Below are 23,977 nucleotides of genomic sequence, written 5' to 3' on the forward strand. Positions count from 1 at the left end.
TTGTTATTAGCACCCCTCATCCGCATAGGGGCAGATTGTTATTAGCACCCCTCATCCGCATAGGGGCAGATTGTTATTAGCACCCCTCATCCGCATAGGGGCAGATTGTTATTAGCACCCCTCATCCGCATAGGGGCAGATTGTTATTAGCACCCCTCATCCGCATAGGGGCAGATTGTTATTAGCACCCCTCATCCGCATAGGGGCAGATTGTTATTAGCACCCCTCATCCGCATAGGGGCAGATTGTTATTAGCACCCCTCATCCGCATAGGGGCAGATTGTTATTAGCACCCCTCATCCGCATAGGGGCAGATTGTTATTAGCACCCCTCATCCGCATAGGGGCAGATTGTTATTAGCACCCCTCATCCGCATAGGGGCAGATTGTTATTAGCACCCCTCATCCGCATAGGGGCAGATTGTTATTAGCACCCCTCATCCGCATAGGGGCAGATTGTTATTAGCACCCCTCATCCGCATAGGGGCAGATTGTTATTAGCACCCCTCATCCGCATAGGGGCAGATTGTTATTAGCACCCCTTATCCGCATAGGGGCAGATTGTTATTAGCACCCCTCATCCGCATAGGGGCATATTGTTATTGGCACCCCTTATCCGCATAGGGGCAGATTGTTATTGGCACCCCTCATCCGCATAGGGGCAGATTGTTATTGGCACCCCTCATCCGCATAGGGGCAGATTGTTATTGGCACCCCTCATCCGCATAGGGGCAGATTGTTATTGGCACCCCTCATCCGCATAGGGGCAGATTGTTATTGGCACCCCTCATCCGCATAGGGGCAGATTGTTATTGGCACCCCTCATCCGCATAGGGGCAGATTGTTATTGGCACCCCTCATCCGCATAGGGGCAGATTGTTATTGGCACCCCTCATCCGCATAGGGGCAGATTGTTATTGGCACCCCTCATCTGCATAGGGGCAGATTGTTTTTGAAATGAAGCTGGTTTTATGTTGCGTACATTTGTGTTTACAATTTATTCTGTGTTTATGTATATTTCACATTGGTTCTGGTTGATCGTTCTACAGCGTCTAAGTCGGCATACACTGGGTTGACCCAAGCAAAATGTTGACATGAGTTTGTCACAATTTGTTGTTTTTTTTGTAAATTTTTTGGGGACTGTTCCATTCTTTAAGAATTTTGATTGGGATGGTAAAGTGTACCAAGGACAGCGAGGCACCTCAGCCTAAAGCACGCTTCACTAATTGGGGGCCCATGTCAACATTGACTCCAAAACTTGGGAAAACTCACATTGATCTTTTCCATGACAACTTTTTCCATATGTCAGTCTTTAGTCAGTGTCAATAGCAACCTACTACGTGTGTGTGTGTGTATGTGTGTGTGTATACAATACAAGTATCCACAGAGATTCCTTTGCAGGTCCCAAAGCAGAAGAAGAGGCGGCACTCAAAACGGACTTTTTAAATCAAGTGAATCTTTGTATTAAATCATGAATAAAAGTGCAGTTCGACGACGTTTCAAGACCAAAACAACGGTCTTTTCATCAGGTCAATACAATCATTACATTGTGCAATATGTGATCACAAAAGTATCTTACCTCAGAGGAGACTATATAGACATAGAGTGTAGTAGTAGCGTGCATACAGGACGCCAGCAGCCGGTGCACAGGACTTCCGGTTTCGGCAGACCTCTCGGAGCCGCCTCCGATGGGGAGTGTCCACTCGACGTCACTATGGCCGGGCTGCCAGCGAAAAAAAACTGTGAAAAAAAGCGTGAGAAACCAACTGTCAAAATAAACCTGGTGTGGTGAAAGCAAAAGCTACTGTTAGAGAGATAAATGTGTGAGAGGAAAAAGGAGTGGAAAATTAAAACCAAATATACAAATATACAAATATACATATATGCGAATATTTTAAACAAGTACAGGCTCAAGGTAGTTAAAAGAAAGACATAGAATAATTAGTACTTAATGTATAATTATGTAATAATGCAGCGGGTCTAATTAATCCCGTTCGTATATGTAAGTTGCCCAAGGATTGTCTGTCCGTGCGGCAATTCAAGTACCAATTTGAATCCATTTAATCATGAAGTAACAATGAAACTGTAATCGGTCCTGAACTCCTCAGGTACCGGTGTTGAGCCAGTGGGTCTGGATTGTGAACACTCAGGTTAAGCGCTAATCTATCATTGGATGTTGTAAGGTATATAAACCAATGTAAAGTACACATACACTATAATTATAATGGGGGTGTAGACACCAATGAAAATGTCTACCTAATCGACCTATGTGGAAGCAATAAATCTATAAAGAGCGGGATCAGGTATAGCATTACAACTAGACAATATGTATCGATCTGCGTAATTAAGCAATTGTTACTGTAAGACATGCAAAATACCGTATCATGATGTTTAGAGTTATTACAAAAAAATGTTCCAAGTGAATTTTTCATTCAGTCCTTTTGGGGACAATGTATTTAACAGGTAAATCCATTTGGACTCGCACTGGGACAATTTTTTGAGGCGATCACCCCCTCTAGGGATAGGGGGAATGTGATCGATTATTTTGCAGCGCATGCTGGTAAGGGGATGTCCAAGGGCTCTGAAATGCTTTGCCACTGGTTGTTCCACACACTTGGCATCTTTTCCTGCTATAGCAGCCCGAATTGCTGCCCGATGTTGAGCCATTCTGATGCGTAAATTGCACGTCGTTTGCCCGACATACATAAGTCCACACGGACATGTTATGGTGTATATAATGAAAGGCATAATACATGTCAGCGTGTGTTGGATGTGGAATTTTTTACCGGTATGATGATTCTTTACATAAGCCCCCGGTTCCATCGAGTTGCACGTTGTGCAAGAAGGGCATCGTACACTACCACGAATTTTAGTGGGTAAAAAAGTTCCACGGTTTAGAGGCATCAAATTCGTTTTTACCAACATGTCCTTGATACTTCTCCCCCTCCTGTATGCTGGCATAAGTTGTTTATTCTTCAGACAAGGCAAAGCAGGATCACTTGTTATCATTGGCCACAGACTGTTTATCGATTTAGAGAGGGTCTCGCATGTGGGGGTATATTTAGTAACAAATGGGATTTTCTCTCCCACAGATTTTTTATTGCTGGTTTTTAGTAAATCATCTCGAGATAATCGCAGCACCTCAGCCTTTGTCTGTAGCAATTTTTTAAGAGGGTAACCACGATCCACGAATTTTTTAATCATGTCGTCCAAGGTATCAGCCAGAATAGATTTACTACTTGAAATTCGGGCTGCACGCAACATCTGTGATCGCGGCAGACCCCTTTTCAGTAGAGGGGGATGACAGCTGGAGTTTAATAGGAAAGTGTTCCTGTCAGTGTCTTTGTGGAACACCGATGTACTAAAGGTGTTACCCTGTTTTGATATCTTTACATCCAAATAATGAATTGATGATGCATCCATGGTGGATGTAAATTTAATTGGGGTATCTTGGATGTTGATATTGTGGATGATATCCTTTAACTCCTCTTGTGTGCCGGTCCATAGTATCAGGAGATCGTCTATGTAGCGGCAATACATGAAAATCTTGGCTGAAATCGTGGCATCGTCAAAGAAAAATTGTTGCTCTTTTTCAAACATGTATATATTTGCTATGGCCGGTGCTACTGGGGATCCCATGGCACACCCCGTGGTTTGGATGAAATATTGGCCATTGTGGATGAAATAATTGTGGGATAACGTGTATTCAAGAAGTTGGATGAAAAGTGGAATAGGTATGAGGTTGAATTTTTTCGGTATCAAAAAAGCCTGAGTAGCTGCCAGTGCCCCTGAGTGTGGAATGACAGAATAAAGATTTTTAACGTCCAATGTGCATAACTGCAGGTCTGGTGGTGGAGCTGGTAGATTCTTTAATTTATTTAGAAGCTGTGTCGTGTCTTTGAGAAATGTCGACTCCTGTGTCAACAATGGTTGCAGAAAAGAGTCCAGCCATTTGGAGACAGGATGTGCTATAGAATCGATAGCCGATATTATAGGCCTTGGAGGAGGATTTTTATCATCTTTGTGGACCTTCGGGATTGAATAAATAACCGGAATCCGAGGGTGTTCCTGAAGCAGTTTATTACGGCTTTTGTTGTCAATTTGACCCGTGTCCACAGCCTTCCGTAGTATGCCTGCCAGTTCTTTGTTGAACTTCTCTGTTGGATTCACTCGCAAGGCACAGTATGTTTCTGGATCATTTAGCAAGATGTCGAGATTTGTCACATATGTAGCTCTGTCCTGCAATACAATACCCCCGCCTTTGTCGGCGGGGCGGATAATTAGGGTGTTATCCTCTGATAGATGTTTTAAAGCATTCCATTCCACTCTGGACATATTGTTATGGCACATTTTTTGATTAGAGTCATACTCGGTTATTGACAGGTCTAGCAGGCGATTAAAGGTCTTTAGTGTAGGGTTCGATGATGGAGGGTCAAAAGTTGTAGTCTTATTTTTTATCAAAGATGCCGGGGTATTTGATTCGCTAGTTGCAGGTTTAAACTGGAAAAATTCTTTTGTTTTTAAATTTCGTTGTAAGCCATACAGGTCGATTTTCCATTGTAAGTCACTGTGTTTTGTAGAGGGGACGAACGATAATCCTCTGTTTAAAACCGACAATTCTGGTGGAGTCAAAATGTGCGATGACAGGTTAAACACTAGTACCGGCTGCCCCTTGCTGGCGGCTTTGTATATCCTTTCATATGTGTGTGTATATATATATATAAAAAGGAAAAGAGGTTCAGAGTGCGCTACCAGAAATTATTAGACAATTTGTAAATTACAATACAATTTAATAAAAGGTGCCTTTTAGGGCAACATATAAAACATAAGCACTTTTTACAGCATGTAATAGTTGACTCTCAGTTATTTGTGTTGTTCTTTTGGTGAAGCAGGACCAGCGCGTTTCGTCAGAAAGGTGACTTCATCAGGGGCTTATAAGCAAAAACTTTGACAACCAAGTGGCACTGTAAAATTCAATACAAACATTCAATGAATAAAAGGAGGAAAAAACCTCTCTTAACATTATTAAAATTTCTTAACCTTTGTATTGAATTTTACAGTGCCACTTGGTTGTCAAAGTTTTTGCTTGTAAGCCCCTGATGAAGTCACCTTTCTGACGAAACGCGTTGGACCTGCTTCACCAAAAGAACAACACAAATAACTGAGAGTCAACTATTACATGCTGTAAAAAGTGCTTATGTTTTATATGTTGCCCTAAAAGGCACCTTTTATTAAATTGTATTGTAATTTACAAATTGTCTAATAATTTCTGGTAGCGCACTCTGAACCTCTTTTCCTTTATATATATATATGTGTATATATATATATATATATATATATATATATATATATATTAGCAGCATCAGCTTTTCTCTCTGTCGCCATGATAACCAGTGATAGGTCAGAATTGTCACCATGATAAATAGATCTGATATTCTGCTGCTAATTCATTATGTTCTATTTGTAGCAGAATGAGACAGTTTGTCCCTGAGGGTCTGTCGCTCTGTGCTTCGGGCCTACATGATCATTCTCTCCTAATACAGAGCCGTCTCTGGATTGTGTGGTGCGGTATGTGAATAATGGCTGCCCCTGCCTACCCGCAAACCTCTCGGCTATGGACACTGCCTGCAGTTATGAGAACCGATTTGTATATACACCGATATGCCGATGGGTATTGATTTATTATTTGCGGATCGGCCAACAGGGTGGCGTCTGTTATCTGCAGCATTGCTGTTGGTTCTGGAGGCGGTGCCCTGCTTGCAATCTTCCAACCGGAGTGCCCACAACTGGAGTAGTCATTGCAGCAGACTGCTGGCATGACGGTCGTGTTACCATTTTCATTGTGGCACTGTCAATTTTTTGGCTTTGCTTAGGAGCATCCTTTTCTGTTCTTGGATTTGTGTCGGTGCCCATCCCAATACCTAGGGGCTGCTGTCTGGTGGAATGCAATCAAGTGAGCGGCATATGAGCCCAGATGGGCAACCTCTGCTTGCATTGGTCCTGCTGTTTTTCCACTTTTCATTGGGCATCATAATGAAGAGGCTGCGATCGATCCGAGTTTCTGGCTAAAAAGATCTTCGATTAGTTGCCTTCTCTGCATCACCGGAGGCTTCTCTGCTGCTTAATCTCTTACCGGGGACCTCGTCTGCTTTGGAAGCCTCAGCCTTTTGCAGGTCCAAAAAGTTTTTTTGTTTTCCAGAATGGGCGATCTTTCATTGGCATGGATCTCAAATTCCTTTTGAATTGGTTGGAGAGAGGTCCTGCAATTCTCTGGTTGGCTGAAGTAACGTACACCCAACATTTTTTATGTGTTTCTGGGTCTTCACCTGGAACCAAAGGAAAACTTTTAGATCTACCCTTTACTATTTATCTCCAGGATGGGCGCTTATCGTAGGCTGTGTTCCCGTGATCTCTTCATGGAAAATACCCTCACCTTAATACCATGATATGCGGCAACAATAAATGTAAATTTTTTGAGAGCCACAACGTCATTTTTAACAAATCCGGCGAGTGGCAGATGGGAAGTTTGACTGGGGCGGTACACCTGTCATATCGTAACGCAGGTGTCCCCTTGTGCTGCCCTGCCCTTCTGCTCCACGGGAGGTTTCTGTCCTCCCTGAGCTCGCCTTAGGACACCTGTGTTACGGTTTGACAGGTCATACTTTCTCATATTTATTTTTGGCCTCTTGTTTATTCTGTCAACGTTACTTTATATAACCATTCACGTTAAAGGGATGATCCATTTAGATGGGAGTGCCGCATTGTCAATAAAGTGGCGTGGAAAAATCAGCAATAGCGCATCAACTTGCTCTGAAATCAGTCATCCCTTAAACTATAAAGCAGTCATCGTTCATCTAATAGGCCAAGTTGCGCCCCTCTCTCAGCTAATTATTGCGATCTTCATCATCGTCCACATCGCCTGAGCCGATAGAAATAAGAGATATCAGGCCACTGGACGGCGCCCTTTTATCTATGAACCTAAAGGACTGCGGTAGAATAGTAGAAACTTCTTTCTCTTTGGCGGTAGTGAACCCGTAAGCGGGGGTGATGTTTTTATGGTTACCCCTAAAGTTGATTATTTGACTTCATTTCAGGCAAGAAGCCTTCTGGGGTGTTTTCATTCTTTCGTGGCACAGGTGGGAAGAGCCCAGACATGTCTGCCCAGAAAAAAGAAACATTACGGGGTGCAGACAGCACCTATTATCAAGTAGGGCAGATGGGCAGAGTTGGTGTAGCAAGCCAAGGAGCTGAACCTCAAGGTGCTGCATCCATAAAATGAGATTTTTTTTTTTATGAACATAAAGGTTGAGTTGTGCCATCGCTCATGGCTGGGTCAACGCTGCACAGTGACACCTACCCTTGGCTTTTGGGATGCCTAGATGGTACTCTGCAGCCAGTGATACTGTTAGAGCTGGACTTCCTGGCACACACCCGGTACAGCAGCTGCGGGAAGTGCTGTACCTCCCGGAGTGCAATGCTCGAGCACTGAGAAATAGCACAGTGTGTCCTATAAATGTTTGATTATGTTCAGATCTGGTGACATTATGCTGGGAGATATGGATAGCGTAGTAATCCCTGTAGCGGACATGCATGTCCCCTGAATCTGGGCATCGATATCCTGGTTACACCTCTTTGGTCAGGAAACTTATGTGTAGAATTGAACTCTAACAATACCATTATTCAACCGGGCCATGCCTTGTAAGTCATGACTCTGCCCCAAACCGTGCCAGGAAAGTTACAGAACTCCCATAAAACTTCTCTTTTCGAAGCAAACATGTGCGTTGGTCACTGCAACCTCTCTGAGATATTCCGCTCTTTGGAGTTGGACCGTTGGGTCAAGAAACTTGTTGTGCCCAGCAAAAGTTTCCGCTTACAGGCAGTTGATCGGCATTCACTTACCTGTTTTGCACAAAGTTACCTAGGTGTCAGTATCCGGGAGTAAGCACCAGCGGTGCAGTATCTGTGGTGTTGATGTTTTATTTCTACACGTTTCACCAGGTCAGCGCCATAGCTCCTGCTGCTGCTCAAGAAATATTAGCAAACGGTCTCGTCTTTGACTCTGAATCACCCATCTTCCCAAGGTCTTCGTTTGACCACCGGTTAGCCATATTCGTCAGAACCACCCGGGGCAGGGCAGAATGTGTAACCCTCATCATTACCCATCACCATTACTGCATGAACTGTATCAGTTTGGTGCCCTGCGCTCACTACTTGCAATTTAAAATGAAAGAACAGTTCTGTTATATATTTACTGTGGTATAAACAGTGGTCGAAGTGGGGCGGTATACGGGGGTATGGCATACCCCCACTTTAATCTGAAGATAAAAAAAAAAAAGTTTTTTTTCCCCCTCAGGATGCTCTCTGATCACTCAGCAGCACATATTGTGCTTTTGTAATACCCCTGTACAACGGGGCAGTCTGGCAGGGGACATTGATGGACAGGGGGGTGTCCGAAGGTGCGCACTATATTCACTCTTTACTTTTCCATACCCCCACTTCAAAATTTCCATACCCCCACTTCAAAATTTCCACTTCGACCACTGGGTATAAATGTGTAAGTGTGTTGCGTAACAAAGAGTTCTGCTGCATTTCAGCATTTGTTGGGGGTTATTCAGTGATTTGTTAATGACATTTATTCCACAATTACACTATTTTTGATATTCTATTCCATGGCCTTTATTTTTCTGTACCTGGATGGAGCTTGGGAGGGTATTGCCTAAGGCACCTTAAGTTTCATCCTGTAAAAAAAAGGCCTAACTCTGCTCCTCACCTCTACTGGGGGTTTTAAGTGTTGTACGTGACGGTAGCTGAACTGACTGAACAATTCAAGTGTTGCTCGATTCGCTGTCTGCGCTGACGTTAAAGGTTATGTTCCGGATTTAATGGCTGGTAACTAGTTTATAGATATTATTTTATAATGTTTAACCCCTTATCCCTTCTGCTTGTGTCTGTGTATACGGTTTGTAAATGTACAGAATGCAGCGTAAAGGCGTGGACACAATGTGAATGGTAAAGTCTTGGTTCCCTGCGGTTTCATTGGTATTAAATGATGAAAATTATAATATATTGCTCACAATGTATCCATGGACGGCTATTATGTCACAACTGCTTTGGTTGCTCAGGGTTAAATAATACCCATAGGCTAAAAGCATGACCCTGTACGACCTCCGCAGCTCATACACATTCATGACCCGGTGCACATGCTGCGCGTTCAGTAGCTGCAGAGGCTGCGATCCCCTGATCTCCGTATCTGCAGCTTCCCGGCCACACAGTGTAATTGAATTTCTAACTTCAGCTTTTCAGATAAAACTCTAGCAAGCTGCAAATTACAATAATTCCGAACAACGTCATCACCCACTACCACCCCAGCCTGGGCGATTATCATCCCCCTGTCCATAGTTACTGATGGAGTATGTGCTTGGCTAGGAATCCCAAAAATTAATATATATAAATAAACTGCGAACACTGGTCATGTATTCTGGTTGCTATGTACAACTTCTCAACTCTTTAGAAGGCTTGATACATTCCCCCATTCTCCTCTTTAGTGTTGCCTGTTCTGTTCACCCCAATTTTATATATATACCAATTCCTTATGCTGGCGGCACTCGCTCCCAAAGAAATACTCAGAGGGTCATATGTTAATCATCGACGTTTTGAAGCTTTATTCAGCGTGCTTCTTCATCAGGACCATGTCCTTGCTTTATTCAGCGTGCTTCTTCATCAGGACCATGTCCTTGCTTTATTCAGCGTGCTTCTTCATCAGGACCATGTCCTTGCTTTATTCAGCGTGCTTCTTCATCAGGACCATGTCCTTGCTTTATTCAGCGTGCTTCTTCATCAGGACCATGTCCTTGCTTTATTCAGCGTGCTTCTTCATCAGGACCATGTCCTTGCTTTATTCAGCGTGCTTCTTCATCAGGACCATGTCCTGATGAAGAAGCACGCTGAATAAAGCTTCGAAACGTCGATGATTAACATATGACCCTCTGAGTATTTATTTGGGAGCAAGTGCCACCAGCATAAGGAATTGGTATATTGGGCCCTGAGTCTGGGTACCTGAGGATGGCACCCCTGATTAAGCAGCTTCCGGGGTGCCCAGAATGGAATAGATAATACTTATTCAGGCAAAAAGAGACGGCACTCCACGTTTAAACAGTCACTGTGTTATATTAAACATCCAAGCAATAATACATTACATGAGACCAAGTCTCCATCAACGTTTCATGGCCCAGCGGCCATTTTATCAGGATGCGGTCTGTGATAAATATGTGTAGGTGCTGTGTCCTAGTTGTGTCATTTTGGAATTAAAACCCTTTGCGGGAGGAACTTCCGGTGGGCGGACCGAGTATACGGACGCACGAGAAAGCTCTCTGCTCCGGACGCTGCTTGAATACTAAAAGCAGCCCAAACAACGCCGGAGAAAAGACCCCCTGGAAGCCGGGAGGTCAAGAGATACAAGCGGGGATTGAAGAGAGGGTACCTGCGTGCCCCGGCTTCCCCGAACATCCACCTCGCACCCCGGAATCTGGGCGTTAGTAAGAACGCCAAGCAGCAACAGACCTGTGACGATACCCGCTCTGACTGCATCATCGCGTCCTCTCCTAGCAAGCCCTGGGGAGAGAGACGCGTATACCACGTGAGACGGCAGAGACAGACGGCGGCGGCTCCCGGACAACAGCTAAGACACGCTGAAGCACACAGGCAGAGAACGCTAGAGAGAGAGCCGCCTGGAGGCTCTAGCCCGGGTAAAAGAACTCTGCCTGGGAATTGAAAGGGACAGGCAGCGGGGAGCAGATAACGCCGACGGTGGAAGCTCAGGCACAACTGGACTCTGGTAAGCCGGAATATACATAGTAAAGGCACCAGATACCTAAAGTTGTAGCCCTAAAATAGAACTTTGTCAGTGGTGCGTTACAGGAAATAATATAGGTTCCTGAAAAAGCCTGCCTGGGAGATACATATGTCAGTAGACAAGTTTGCTAGTACCCGGACACAGTGGTGGGGTGTCGAAGGGGGACGGTGAAGGTAGAGTGTACCCACTAATCAGAAGCTGGAGGGCAATAGGGGGAGAACTTGAGCCCAGTATAGACGACTGCGATCCTGGCCTAGAGGACTGGCCTCCGAGAATTGTGACACAGCACCAACCCTCCTTAGACATATAACGGGAGCCATCACGAAAATATCTGAGTGGACAACTCATTTACAAACTGCTTTTACTTGATAAATATAACCCCCCCCACAAAATAGCCCACAGGGTACCCCGTGTAATATTGTCATCATGGATAAATATGTGGGAAAAAGCCAAAAAGGAGGTAAAACAGTGGCACGCCCAAAAGACACCAAAAATAAAACTCAGTCACATAATAGCTCATGCTCATCCTCCTCAATTTTGAGTGAAGATACACCCAAGGAGATAAGAGAAACTCAACAAAACAGCACCTCTGCAGCTTTAAGAGCACAGGAGATATCTGATATACTGGCCCCCCTCCTGGACCAAAAACTGTCAGGGATCAAGGAAGCCATAAACATTATGGCCGTACAACTTAAGGAGTACAACACACGCTTTGAAGAGGTAGAGCAGCGCATCTCAGATGTAGAAGATGAATTGGCTCTAGCCAAAGCAACTATAACCACACAAGCCACAACATTGACAAATATCCAAGAAAAACTGGAAGAGATGGAAAATAGAAATCGGAGAAATAATATAAGATTGATCGGGTTACCTGAGACGGTTAAAAATAAAGATCTGATGGATATAGTGTCAAAGTGGTTGCCAAAAGAGCTACAGTGCCTCCCAGCATGTGGCCATATTTTGGTAGAAAGAGCACATCGAATTGGCCCAGAGCATCAACTAGACCGACCCAGGCCTCGCCCAGTAATTTTCAAGGTCCTGAATTATACGGATAAAGTCACCATCATGGACGCATTCAGAAAGTCACGCAACTTGGAATACCAGGGGGAAAGGCTTCTTTTGTTCCAGGACTTCTCCTACTTGGTAGGAATGAAGAGAAAAGAATTTACACCAATTTGCAACTCCCTGTTCAAAGCAGGAATACGGTTTGGATTACAATACCCTGCCACGCTAAGAATTTACCATGATGGAAAACAGCATATGTTTGATACAACCTCATCGGCGCAACCCTTTGTGGCTGCGTTGCTAGAGAAACAGAAGGAGGGTCCAGGGTTTAAGGACTGAAATGAGCACAGGGACACGCAAGTATAAATATACTCATTAGTTTGAATAATGAAATATGACAGAAATCATCAAGGGACAAGTTACCCTGTCAAACATTTTTTATGTATATTTGTTTATTTTTTTACGGTGCACATTTTTGTATTTAAGTATAATCACGGGCAGCATATAATAGTTAAAAGAGGAAGAATGTATGCAGAGGAAAAGCATTATCAGTTAATTGGTTTTATAGCACTTATATTTATGTTTGGTATTTGCACTTTAAAATTGTCACAGAACGCACATGGACAATGTAGAGGACAAGAAGTCCGGCTCCTCCTAAATAACAAACAAGACACAGTAACTAAAGTATTATGTAAGGGGTTAGACCCTTCCAATTTTCACAGTAGTATTAAGGTAATAGCACGTCTTTTGTTAACATATAGGGTTAATTGGTTGGTTCAGGGTACTAACCCACAACATTTGATGGGTAACATATGGGAATTGAAGCTTCATGGGGGTTATACAACATATGAGTGGGTGCTACAATTTTGTGTAGCTCTACATTCTAATAGCACAAGAGAAGCTGAGACTCCCCGTTATTCTTTATGCCCTGTGCCCGCTAGTCCTGCTTTTGCTTTGTTCCCTCTATGGTTCTCTTTTTTTATTCTTGTTTGTTTCCAGACATGGGTCCCCCGGATGGATGGGGCAGGGGTTATAAAAAGGCCCCCGCAGGAAGGGTATAATGGGAAGAATACCCCCTACCAAGGAGGAAATGGTTGATAGGCGAAATGGGGACGGTAGGAAAATTGTTCAGGACAGTGTCAGTTCCTGTCACAAGCAAGTTGGGGATAATGGGAGAGCGATTGTCCAAGAGTGTGTCAAGTTCCTATCCTGGAACGTGGAAGGCCTAAATTCGCCTTTAAAAAAAAAGAAAGTACTCCAGCATCTAAAAAGGCTGAAACCGGACATAGCACTACTTCAGGAGACCCACTGGAGGGATGGGGACTTGAACACACTCAAAGACAACTGGTTTACTGAGCACATACACGCATCTTTTGTGGAAAAAAAAAGAGGGGTAATGATTTTAATCAATAAAAACTTGCAGTACGTGATTACAGATAAAAAGCAAGACCCGGAAGGCCGATATCTTTTTGTGAAGATGAGGCTGGAAAGGGAATTATATACATTAGCCTCAATATACGGCCCAGTTGGCCCGAACACAGCGTTTTATACGGACCTTTATGTCCAGTTGCAAGAGTGGGCTGAGGGACACATTATAATAGGAGGGGATTTTAATACAACCTTAAATCAAAGACTGGACAAATCAGACAAAGCTACAAGGGATGTTCCCCCCCCGGCAGTGTCATTATTGATGGACTCTCTACAACTAACTGATCCTTGGAGATTTCAACACCCAACAGACAAGGAGTTCACATTCTATTCGCACCCACATCGAACATCATCTAGGATAGATTTCTGGCTCATACCGACAACATTGTTGGTAAGGGTCAGAAATACAAAAATAGAAGATATACTAGTCACAGACCATGCCCCTACCTGGTTTACGTTAACATTATTGAGTCCTAAAGCCCACTCTTATAACTGGAGGTTCCCCTCATACTTGGCCGAATCCCCTGATTTTAAATTACATTTGGAAAAGAACTTCCTAAACTATTTGGAAGACAACAAACAACATAGTGAGGATATAAACCTGTTGTGGGCGGCCTCTAAACCGGTCATGCGGGGCCATATCATAGCATATGTATCCGCAAAAAAACATCAGATGAACAAGAGATTTAATGAGCTCAGTAAGGAAATTTCAATAGCATACTCTAATATGCTGGGGAACAGGACAACAGAAACGCAGAAGATATACACGGAATTGAAAGCACTATATGACACACTCTGTACAGAGAAGGCCCAATTTAATATAGATTGCCAAAAAAACCGTTTTTTTAGGGGAGGGAATAAAGCGGGCAAACTGCTGGCCTCCTTAATCAGAAGTAAAAACCCTGTAACACATATACCCAAATTGAATTCAGGGACACAACAACTAAATACGGCTGCAGATATTGCTAAATCTTTCCTAGATTACTACACAAAACTTTACGAAGCACCCTTGGATAACCCCTCTTTGGGGATGGACTTTGTAAAGGGAGCCGGTCTATCTAAACTGACACAGCCAGAGAACATAAACCTGGTAAGGCCCATTACAGACCAGGAAATAAGGGGGGTGATTGGGAGGTTGGCAAGAGGTAAAGCACCAGGCCCGGATGGGCTGAGTGCAGAATACTATAAAATATTATCTCCGTATTTAGTACCACACCTCCAAGCACTCTTCAACCTAGTATTGCTAGGAGAGCCAATATATGCGGATTTCAATAAGGCAAGGGTAATTGTTATACCAAAAGTAGGAAAAGACCCCACCTTAATATCTTCTTATCGTCCAATATCCTTACTAAACCAAGATCTCAAAATCCTGACATCTATTATAGCGGACCGATTGCAAATAGTGCTACCCAAACTCCTTCACACCACACAGACTGGGTTTGTACGCGGGAGATCATCTGTTCACAACATTAGACAAGTGATAGCATCTTTAGTTCAAGCGGAGGCCAACGCAGGGGGAAGATCAATCCTGATAAGTTGTGACGCAGACAAGGCCTTTGACAGAGTGTCATGGCCACACCTGTTAAGAGTGATGCACACACAAAATTTAGGAGTAGGATTTATCACACTTTTTAGGAAATTATACTCTTCACCCAAGGCCTTTCTGACGGTTAACGGAATGAATACATCAGAATTTACACTACATAGAGGCACGAGACAAGGCTGTCCACTCTCACCCTTGCTGTTTGATATAGCGATAGACCCCCTAATTAGACAATTCTATAGAAACACAGAGTGGAAGGGAATACAAGTGGGACAGAGTGTACTGAAAGTATCGGCATACGCGGACGATCTGCTTCTATATATCACTAATCCACAAGAGGCAGTCCCGGGACTAATCAAAACATTAGTGGACTTTGAACAAATATCAGGATTTAGGATAAACAAGTCCAAAACCAACGCCTTAGCACTACATAGAGGGGCAAAGCAAGGGTGGTCGGGAACATTCCCATTTAAGTGGGCAGACCCATTTATTACTTATTTAGGGATTAAAATATCGGCACACTCTAAGGATCTATATATTAATAACATCCAGCCCATAATAACGCGTATCCTGGCAGATTTTAAGAGATGGAGATGCCTGCCGCTATCATACATTGGGAGGTGCCACCTGATTAAAATGGTGGCCTTCCCTCGATTATTATACTACATGCAGATGTTACCATTACTGATTGGGGAGGCAGATTTGCGAATATTAAACACGGCTATGAGTACCTTTATATGGGCAGGGAAGAAAGCAAGAATATCTCTATACAAACTAAGTCAGAAGACAAGTGTGGGAGGCATAAATCTGCCATGTATACGGAGTTATGGGCTGGCGGCCAACTATAGGTACGCAGTGGACTGGATTAACAACACAGAAAATTTCGCGAATACAGGACTCGAGCAGGCTTTCTGCCATGAAATCCCTTTAAGTAATCTATTACACACGAGAACAGCAAAATTCCCAGCTAAAATTATGGGGAACCCACTACTGGTCTCTACCTGTAAAGCATGGAGAACCGCTCGGAATAGGCTAGGACTATCCCCATATAATTCAATATTTGCCTCGGTATATTACAATCTAAAAACTCAGGTACCACTTATACAAAATAAGAAAGATATTCATAAGTGGAAGAAGGAGGGGATTAGGACTGTGTTAGATGTATTAGACCGGAAAGATCTGTCAATGTTGTCTTATGAGAGATTAGCAGAAAAATACCCGGAAGCAAACATCCCTAGATTTAGTTACTATCAAATAAGAAGCTACGTATTAAGTATTTTAACTAAATTACCAAATAGAGAAGTACTAGGGGGCTTGGATGTGGTGACAGGCAGAACAGCAGCCAGCCAAGCAGCCACCAGGGGCATCACCACATCCCTACTGTATACACAAATCAGAAAACAATTCCAGGTGGATGACATTCAGACAGGGATGGCAAAGTGGAGTAGAGATCTTCCCGGGATATCCCTACAAAACATACTGACCGCATTTGTTAAAATAAATAGAAATCTAGTAACAGCATCATACATCGAGATGCAGTACAAGTTGCTGCACAGGGCATATTATACACCCCAAAAAAAATATCAAATGGGAGTATCTATAGACACAAACTGTTTCAAATGTAAAACACCGGGTGCAGATCTGTATCATTGCATGTATGGTTGCCCAGAAGTACAAAGATACTGGAAGACAGTAGTGGCACACATACAAACTACCTACTGCATTGATATAGAACTTACTCCCGAATGGGCCATATGGGACATAATGACGGGTAATAAACAGAATAAACTGTCACAAGGACAACGGAAACTTGCAGCCAAGATAGCGGCGGCTACACGGAAGACGATCCTCTCACAATGGACAGCCTCAAACACACTTTCAATAGCGCTATTAAAACCTAGAATCCTGTACTTATACCAGATGGACTGGACAGAGATGGTTCTGGATAAAGATAAAAGGGTCAAGGAGTTTTTTGACATCTGGTTACCTCATGTTAAGAGCCTCTCTCCCCCTGTTAAAGAGTTAATAAGAAAAACGATAACAACAACATCCTGGTATAACATTGAAAGGGAGGCTACTGGTTTAGAACCCTTTTGATAGATAGGGAACAAAAACCTTATGATGGGACTGAGGGGGGGTGGGGCACTCGGGACATAGGACAGAGGTGTCCCCTCATCCGGCTCATCCCGTATCTTTCCACTTTCCTCTCCCTAGTACTTTTTTTTTTCCCTGACCAACTTACACCACTCTAGGAGGTAAAATGGGGAGGACACGAGGTAAAAAGTCAAATGTCTCTACAGGCAGGGGGGGATAATATTAGCACCCGCGGGATAAACAATAAGGATGACAGGTAGAAAGGAACATGGGACTTGAAAGCGAATAACTGTGACCGAAACCCGGTGCTGTATAAGGACACCCGCTGGGAAACAGTAGGGAAGGGGTGATACTCACTTAAAATTTAAAATGGGCACCAACTAGAGTTAAAATTACTAATTCCTCACATGGAGGGCTCAAAGAGAAAAGCCATAATGACAAATTAATTAAATTAAGGAAATAAATAAAGAAACAAAGTCACTGCTGTGACATACTAAGTATATTTTAGAGCATTAGTCTTTATTGGAAAGCACAAAAATTAATTAATAAGCACAGAGCACTTAAAAAGCGGGAGCCATTGTTGTGGCATCGGGGTCCGGTTAATTAAATTAATATCTGGTAAATACACAAAAGGGTAGACAATCAAAGCACCAAGAAGCAATTTGTAAAAAATTAGACATGTAAAAACTCCTTTTATATGTTCCTTTTTTTATGTATATGTGTATATATGTATGTATGTGAAAGAAAAATAATAAAAATTATTAAAAAAAAAAAAAATAAAACCCTTTGCGTTTGCTGAGTTGCATGGAACCTGTCGGCTCAGTCGCGCCCGGCATCTCCCACTCTGCGGCGCATTGGGCCTAGATGTATGAGGACACTTCTCTTTTAGAAGCAAACATGTGCGTTGGTCACTGCAACCTCTCTGAGATATTCCGCTCTTTGGAGTTGGACTGTTGGGTCAAGATACTTGTTGTGCCCAGCAAAAGTTCCCGCTTACAGGCAGTTGATCGGCATTCACTTACTGTACCTGTTTTGCACAAAGTTACCTAGGTGTCAGTATCTGGGAGTAAGCACCAGCGGTGCAGTATCTGTGGTGTTGATGTTTTATTTCTACACGTTTCACCAAGTCAGCGCCATAGCTGCTGCTGCTGCTCAAGAAATATTAGCAAACAGTCTCGTCTTTGACTCTGAAACACCTGCCAAGACCCCCTCGCAATCACCCATCTACCCATGGTCTTTGTTTGACCACCGGTTAGCCATATTCGTCAGAACCACCCGGGGCAGGGCAGAATGTGTACCCCTCACCATTACTGCATGAGCTGTATCAGTTTGGTGCCCTGCGCTCACTACTTGCAATTTAAAATGAAAGAACAGTTCTGTTAGATATTTACTGTGGTATAAATGTGTAAGTGTGTTACGTAACAAAGAGTTCTGCTGCATTTCAGCATTTGTTGGGGGTTATTCAGTGATTTGTTAATGACATTTATTCCACAATTACACTATTTTTGATATTCTATTCCATGGCCTTTATTTTTCTGTACCTGGATGGAGCTTGGGAGGGTATTGCCTAAGGCACCTTAAGTTTCATCCTGTAAAATAAAGGCCTAACTCTGCTCCTCACCTCTACTGGGGGTTTTAAGTGTTGTACGTGACGGTAGCTGAACTGACTGAACAATTCAAGTGTTGCTCGATTCGCTGTCTGCGCTGACGTTAAAGGTTATGTTCCGGATTTAATGGCTGGTAACTAGTTTATAGATATTATTTTATAATGTTTAACCCCTTATCCCTTCTGCTTGTGTCTGTGTATACGGTTTGTAAATGTACAGAATGCAGCGTAAAGGCGTGGACACAATGTGAATGGTAAAGTCTTGGTTCCCTGCGGTTTCATTGGTCTTAAATGATGAAAATTATAATATATTGCTCACAATGTATCCATGGACGGCTATTATGTCACAACTGCTTTGGTTGCTCAGGGTTAAATAATACCCATAGGCTAAAAGCATGACCCTGTACGACCTCCGCAGCTCATACACATTCATGACCCGGTGCACATGCTGCGCGTTCAGTAGATATGGAGGCTGCGATCCCCTGATCTCCGTATCTGCAGCTTCCCGGCCACACAGTGTAATTGAATTTCTAACTTCAGCTTTTCAGATAAAACTCTAGCAAGCTGCAAATTACAATAATTCCGAACAACGTCATCACCCACTACCACCCCAGCCTGGGCGATTATCATCCCCCTGTCCATAGTTACTGATGGAGTATGTGCTTGGCTAGGAATCCCAAAAATTAATATATATAAATAAACTGCGAACACTGGTCATGTATTCTGGTTGCTATGTACAACTTCTCAACTCTTTAGAAGGCTTGATACATTCCCCCATTCTCCTCTTTAGTGTTGCCTGTTCTGTTCACCCCAATTTTATATATATACCAATTCCTTATGCTGGCGGCACTCGCTCCCAAAGAAATACTCAGAGGGTCATATGTTAATCATCGACGTTTTGAAGCTTTATTCAGCGTGCTTCTTCATCAGGACCCTGTCCTTGCTTTATTCAGCGTGCTTCTTCATCAGGACCATGTCCTTGCTTTATTCAGCGTGCTTCTTCATCAGGACCATGTCCTTGCTTTATTCAGCGTGCTTCTTCATCAGGACCATGTCCTTGCTTTATTCAGCGTGCTTCTGCATCAGGACCATGTCCTTGCTTTATTCAGCGTGCTTCTTCATCAGGACCATGTCCTTGCTTTATTCAGCGTGCTTCTTCATCAGGACCATGTCCTTGCTTTATTTAGCGTGCTTCTTCATCAGGACCATGTCCTTGCTTTATTCAGCGTGCTTCTTCATCAGGACCATGTCCTTGCTTTATTCAGCGTGCTTCTTCATCAGGACCATGTCCTTGCTTTATTTAGCGTGCTTCTTCATCAGGACCATGTCCTTGCTTTATTCAGCGTGCTTCTTCATCAGGACCATGGGCCTTATTTTGGTTCATTCTTTCTGACAAAATCCTTCTTAGATGGACAAAACCATGTGCACTGCAGGGGGGCAGATGTAACATGTGCAGAGAGAATTAGATTTGGGTGAGTAATTTTGTTTCTGTGCAGGGAAAATACTGACTGCTTTATTTTTACACTGCAATATAGATCTCACTTTGAAGTAAAACCCCACCCAAATCTAATTCTCTCTGCACAAGTAACACCTGCCCCACCTGCAGTGCACATGGTTTTGCCCATCTAAGAAGGATTTTGTCAGAAAGAATGAACCAAAATAAGGCCCCATGTCCTGATGAAGAAGCACGCTGAATAAAGCTTCGAAACGTCGATGATTAACATATGACCCTCTGAGTATTTATTTGGGAGCAAGTGCCACCAGCATAAGGAATTGGTATATTGGGCCCTGAGTCTGGGTACCTGAGGATGGCACCCCTGATTAAGCAGCTTCCGGGGTGCCCAGAATGGAATAGATAATACTTATTCAGGCAAAAAGAGACGGCACTCCACGTTTAAACAGTCACTGTGTTATATTAAACATCCAAGCAATAATACATTACATGAGACCAAGTCTCCATCAACGTTTCATGGCCCAGCGGCCATTTTATCAGGATGCGGTCTGTGATAAATATGTGTAGGTGCTGTGTCCTAGTTGTGTCATTTTGGAATTAAAACCCTTTGCGTTAGCTGAGTTGCATGGAACCTGTCGGCTCAGTCGCGCCCGGCATCTCCCGCTCTGCAGCGCATTGGGCCTAGATGTATGAGGACACATCTCTAGGCGTTACATGCAATAAAGTAAAATACAAAGTAATATTTTGTTTTCTACAGTACTTGTGTGATAACTGTTACAGTAAAAGAAATCCTTTGTGTTTTTAGATGACACGGATGGTGGGGACAAGCAGAAGAAGCAGGCTGGGAACCCCCATGTAGAGCTGCGTAAGTACCACACTGCCGCACTCCCTATGAAGCCTTATTACAGAATGTGGATAATGTAGGGTCCTGCCCAATTACTATGTACAGTTATAAGACCAGGAAAGTCCGTTCTACAACTGCTGTCCTTACTTTATGCCGAAGCCATTTATTATGTAAGTGTTCCTGAGTGGCATTTGTAGATTTGGGTCAGCAGCACCGTGTCCCATAGGCCCCCACACATGTCACATCCTCTATAGTGCCATTCAATCTCTGGATGTAACATCGCCAAGCTGATGCTCAACAGCGCTGACCTGTGATGTAAGAGGGGAGACCATGAGCGCTCGTCACTGTCCTCATTCCATCATTTATTGTCTGCCAAAGGAAGGCTATTCCTCCCACAGAAGTGTCAAAGCCTTGAAAGGAGATAGAAGTATTAGCCAGCCGGCTCCTCACTGTTAAAGGCTGGGTTTAAAAAATGATCGTAGGAGCTGGTTGGTACTTTCTCTGTCCAAGGCTTAGTACATAGGCTCCAATGTGTACCAGTACTTTTGCCAGCAATTGGCCCTATTCACTGCCCTCAGTTTGTTTAGCCTGACTTTCTCCCTCTCTCTCTTGCCATCTCCTGCTTACCATCTCTCCCTGCCTGCTGGTTTCCACCTCTGTCCCCATCTGCTAATTTCCGCCTGAACTCTTACCCCTCTCTCCCCGCCAGCCTGCTCTCTCCCCTCTCTCTCCACCAGCCCGCTTCCCCCCCTCTCTCCCCGCCGGCTACTTTCCACCTCTATCCCCGCCTTCCCACTCCCCCTCCCCCCGCCTGCCCGCTTTCCCCCTCTCTCCCCGCCTACCGCCCCCCACCCCCTCTGACATCCTTCCGATACTCTCCCTTGGCTGTCCTCTCATGCCTCCTCCACTTGTTGCTTTTTCTTTCTTTGGTTAAAAAAATAAAAATAAATCTAAAAGAATAATCATGGAAAGGGATCCCCCCTGAATGATACTCTCTCCCCGCCTGCCTGCTTTCCCCCCTCTCCCCCGCCTGCCTGCTCCCCCCCCCTCTCTCCCCACCTGCCTGCTCCCCCTCTCTCCCCGCCTGCCTGCTCCCCCCCTCTCTCCCCACCTGCCTGCCCCCCCCTCTCCCCCTCTCTCCCCACCTGCCCGCTTTCCCCCCTCTCTCCCCACCTGCTTGCTTTCTCCCCTCGCTCCTCACCAGCCGCATTCCCTCTCTCTCCCCCACTTCCCTCTATCTTTGCCTGTTGCTATCCCTCTTTCTCCCTGCCTGCCCGCTTTCCCCCCTCTCGCCCCGCCTGCCCGGGTTCCCCCCTCTCGCCCCGCCTGCCCGGTTTCCCCCCTCTCGCCCCGCCTGCCCGGTTTCCCCCCTCTCGCCCCGCCTGCCCGGTTTCCCCCCTCTCGCCCCGCCTGCCCGCTTTCCCCCCTCTCGCCCCGCCTGCCCACTTTCCCCCCGCCTGCCCGCTTTCCCCCCGCCTGCCCGCTTCCCCCCCTCTCTCCCCGCCTGCCCGCTTCCCCCCCTCTCTCCCCGCCTGCCCGCTTCCCCCCCCTCTCTCCCCGCCTTCCCGCTTTCCCCTCTCTAGCCCCTGCCTGCCTGTTTTCCCCTCTCTCGCCCCTGCCTGCCCTCTTCCCCCCTCTTGCCCCGCCTGCCCGTTTTGCCCCGTCTGCCCGCTTTCCCTCCTCTCTCCCACCGGCCACTTTCCCCCTCTCTCCCCACCTACCGCTCCCCACCCCCCCACCCCTCTGACATCCTTCCGATACTCTCCCTTGGCTGTCCTCTCATGCCTCCTCCACTTGTTGCTTTTTCTTTCTTTGGTTAAAAAAATAAATCTAAGAGAATAATGATGGAAAGGGATCCCCCCCTGTATGCGCAGGTTGGCATGGTGATGTTTCTGCTATCTTGAGTATCACAGTATAAGGGCACTATATGTGTGCAGTTTGTACCTTCTCACTGCCTGTGTGTGTGGGGGGGTCTCTGTTTCTCCACACATCCTGTATACCAGCTGCATAAGATGTTCCTTCTATTTAAAAAAAGGTCAGCACTATGTAGGGTCATGTGTCAGAGTATCCCGTTCTGCATATTCGGATATACAGGTTGAGTATCCCGTATCCGAGTATCCGTTATCCGAATTATTCCGAAAACCAGACATTCCAGAAAGTGAAAAAAAATATATTTTTTTTGCTAAAAACTCACTGGAGACATATGTAACAGCACTACTGGTGACATGATATGTAACTGGCACTATATATGTACAAGAAAATGATTGCTTGGCATTCAAATTCAATATCTGAGATAGTACACAAATTTTGTTTCATGTTTTGAAACCTTGTTTTTTGAACAAATAAAATATATTTGTGTGTATTTTATGTGGTAATAAAATATATTTGTTTGTATTTTATGTGTTTATACAGCATACATGCAAGATACTTCAAAATACATCATTGAAATATTAAAATATATCGAAATACGGAATAATCTGTTATCCAAACTTCTCCTGGTCCCGAGCATTTTGGATACGGGATACTCAACCTGTAGTATACAATCATCTTGTCCTTCCCGTGTCTTATGGTGCCCATACACTAGGGCGATTGAATCTCCCTTGAAGCTCCCCATGTGAGAAATCGCATTGAAAGTGTTTTTTTGTGCATTCGATATGCATGCAATCATACGATTTATCGCATGCCCCTTGCTACCTGAGGGTATATAAACTGGCAGATCGAACATTGCATTGCAATAAATCGCATGTGTTCAAAAACCACATGCGATGCGATAAATGTCAAGTGCAACACATAATTTCTATGCGAGATTTGACATTTGGGGACACATTCGGTGTGCGTACATTTATGCGATTTATCGCACCGATGCAGTCAAAATCGAAGTATTTTATTCAATATCGCCTTAGTATATACACACGTATAAATCTCATGTAATACAACATTTTCTGTGTAATTATTTCATAGAAACTATGTTTCTAGAGCGGAATATTACTAGTTGATCTTTGTCTGGCTTGTTCTTTCTCCACGCACATTAATTGTAGTGTTCTGCACCTCGCTAGTGACCCATTCCCAGTGTTACCTGCACATCCCACCAGGATTATTTGGGGAAATGTGACCATTAATCCAACACTGCAGTTTTTACCATCACTTCCCAAC

General features: G+C 44.2%; 1 protein-coding gene across 1 annotated transcript in view; it reads left to right on the forward strand.

Annotated features, from left to right (window-relative positions):
* The window catches only part of PIKFYVE (phosphoinositide kinase, FYVE-type zinc finger containing), a 144,123-nt gene that overhangs the window by 99,000 nt on the left and 21,146 nt on the right, over nt 1-23,977 (forward strand). The window contains exon 35 of the mRNA XM_083154232.1: nt 20,786-20,845. Coding sequence (XP_083010358.1) covers nt 20,786-20,845 — 60 coding nt within the window. The remainder of the gene's footprint in view (nt 1-20,785; nt 20,846-23,977) is intronic.

The sequence above is a fragment of the Crinia signifera genome, chromosome 7 (assembly GCF_055691185.1).
Source record: "Crinia signifera chromosome 7, ASM5569118v1, whole genome shotgun sequence".
Taxonomy (NCBI): domain Eukaryota; kingdom Metazoa; phylum Chordata; class Amphibia; order Anura; family Myobatrachidae; genus Crinia; species Crinia signifera.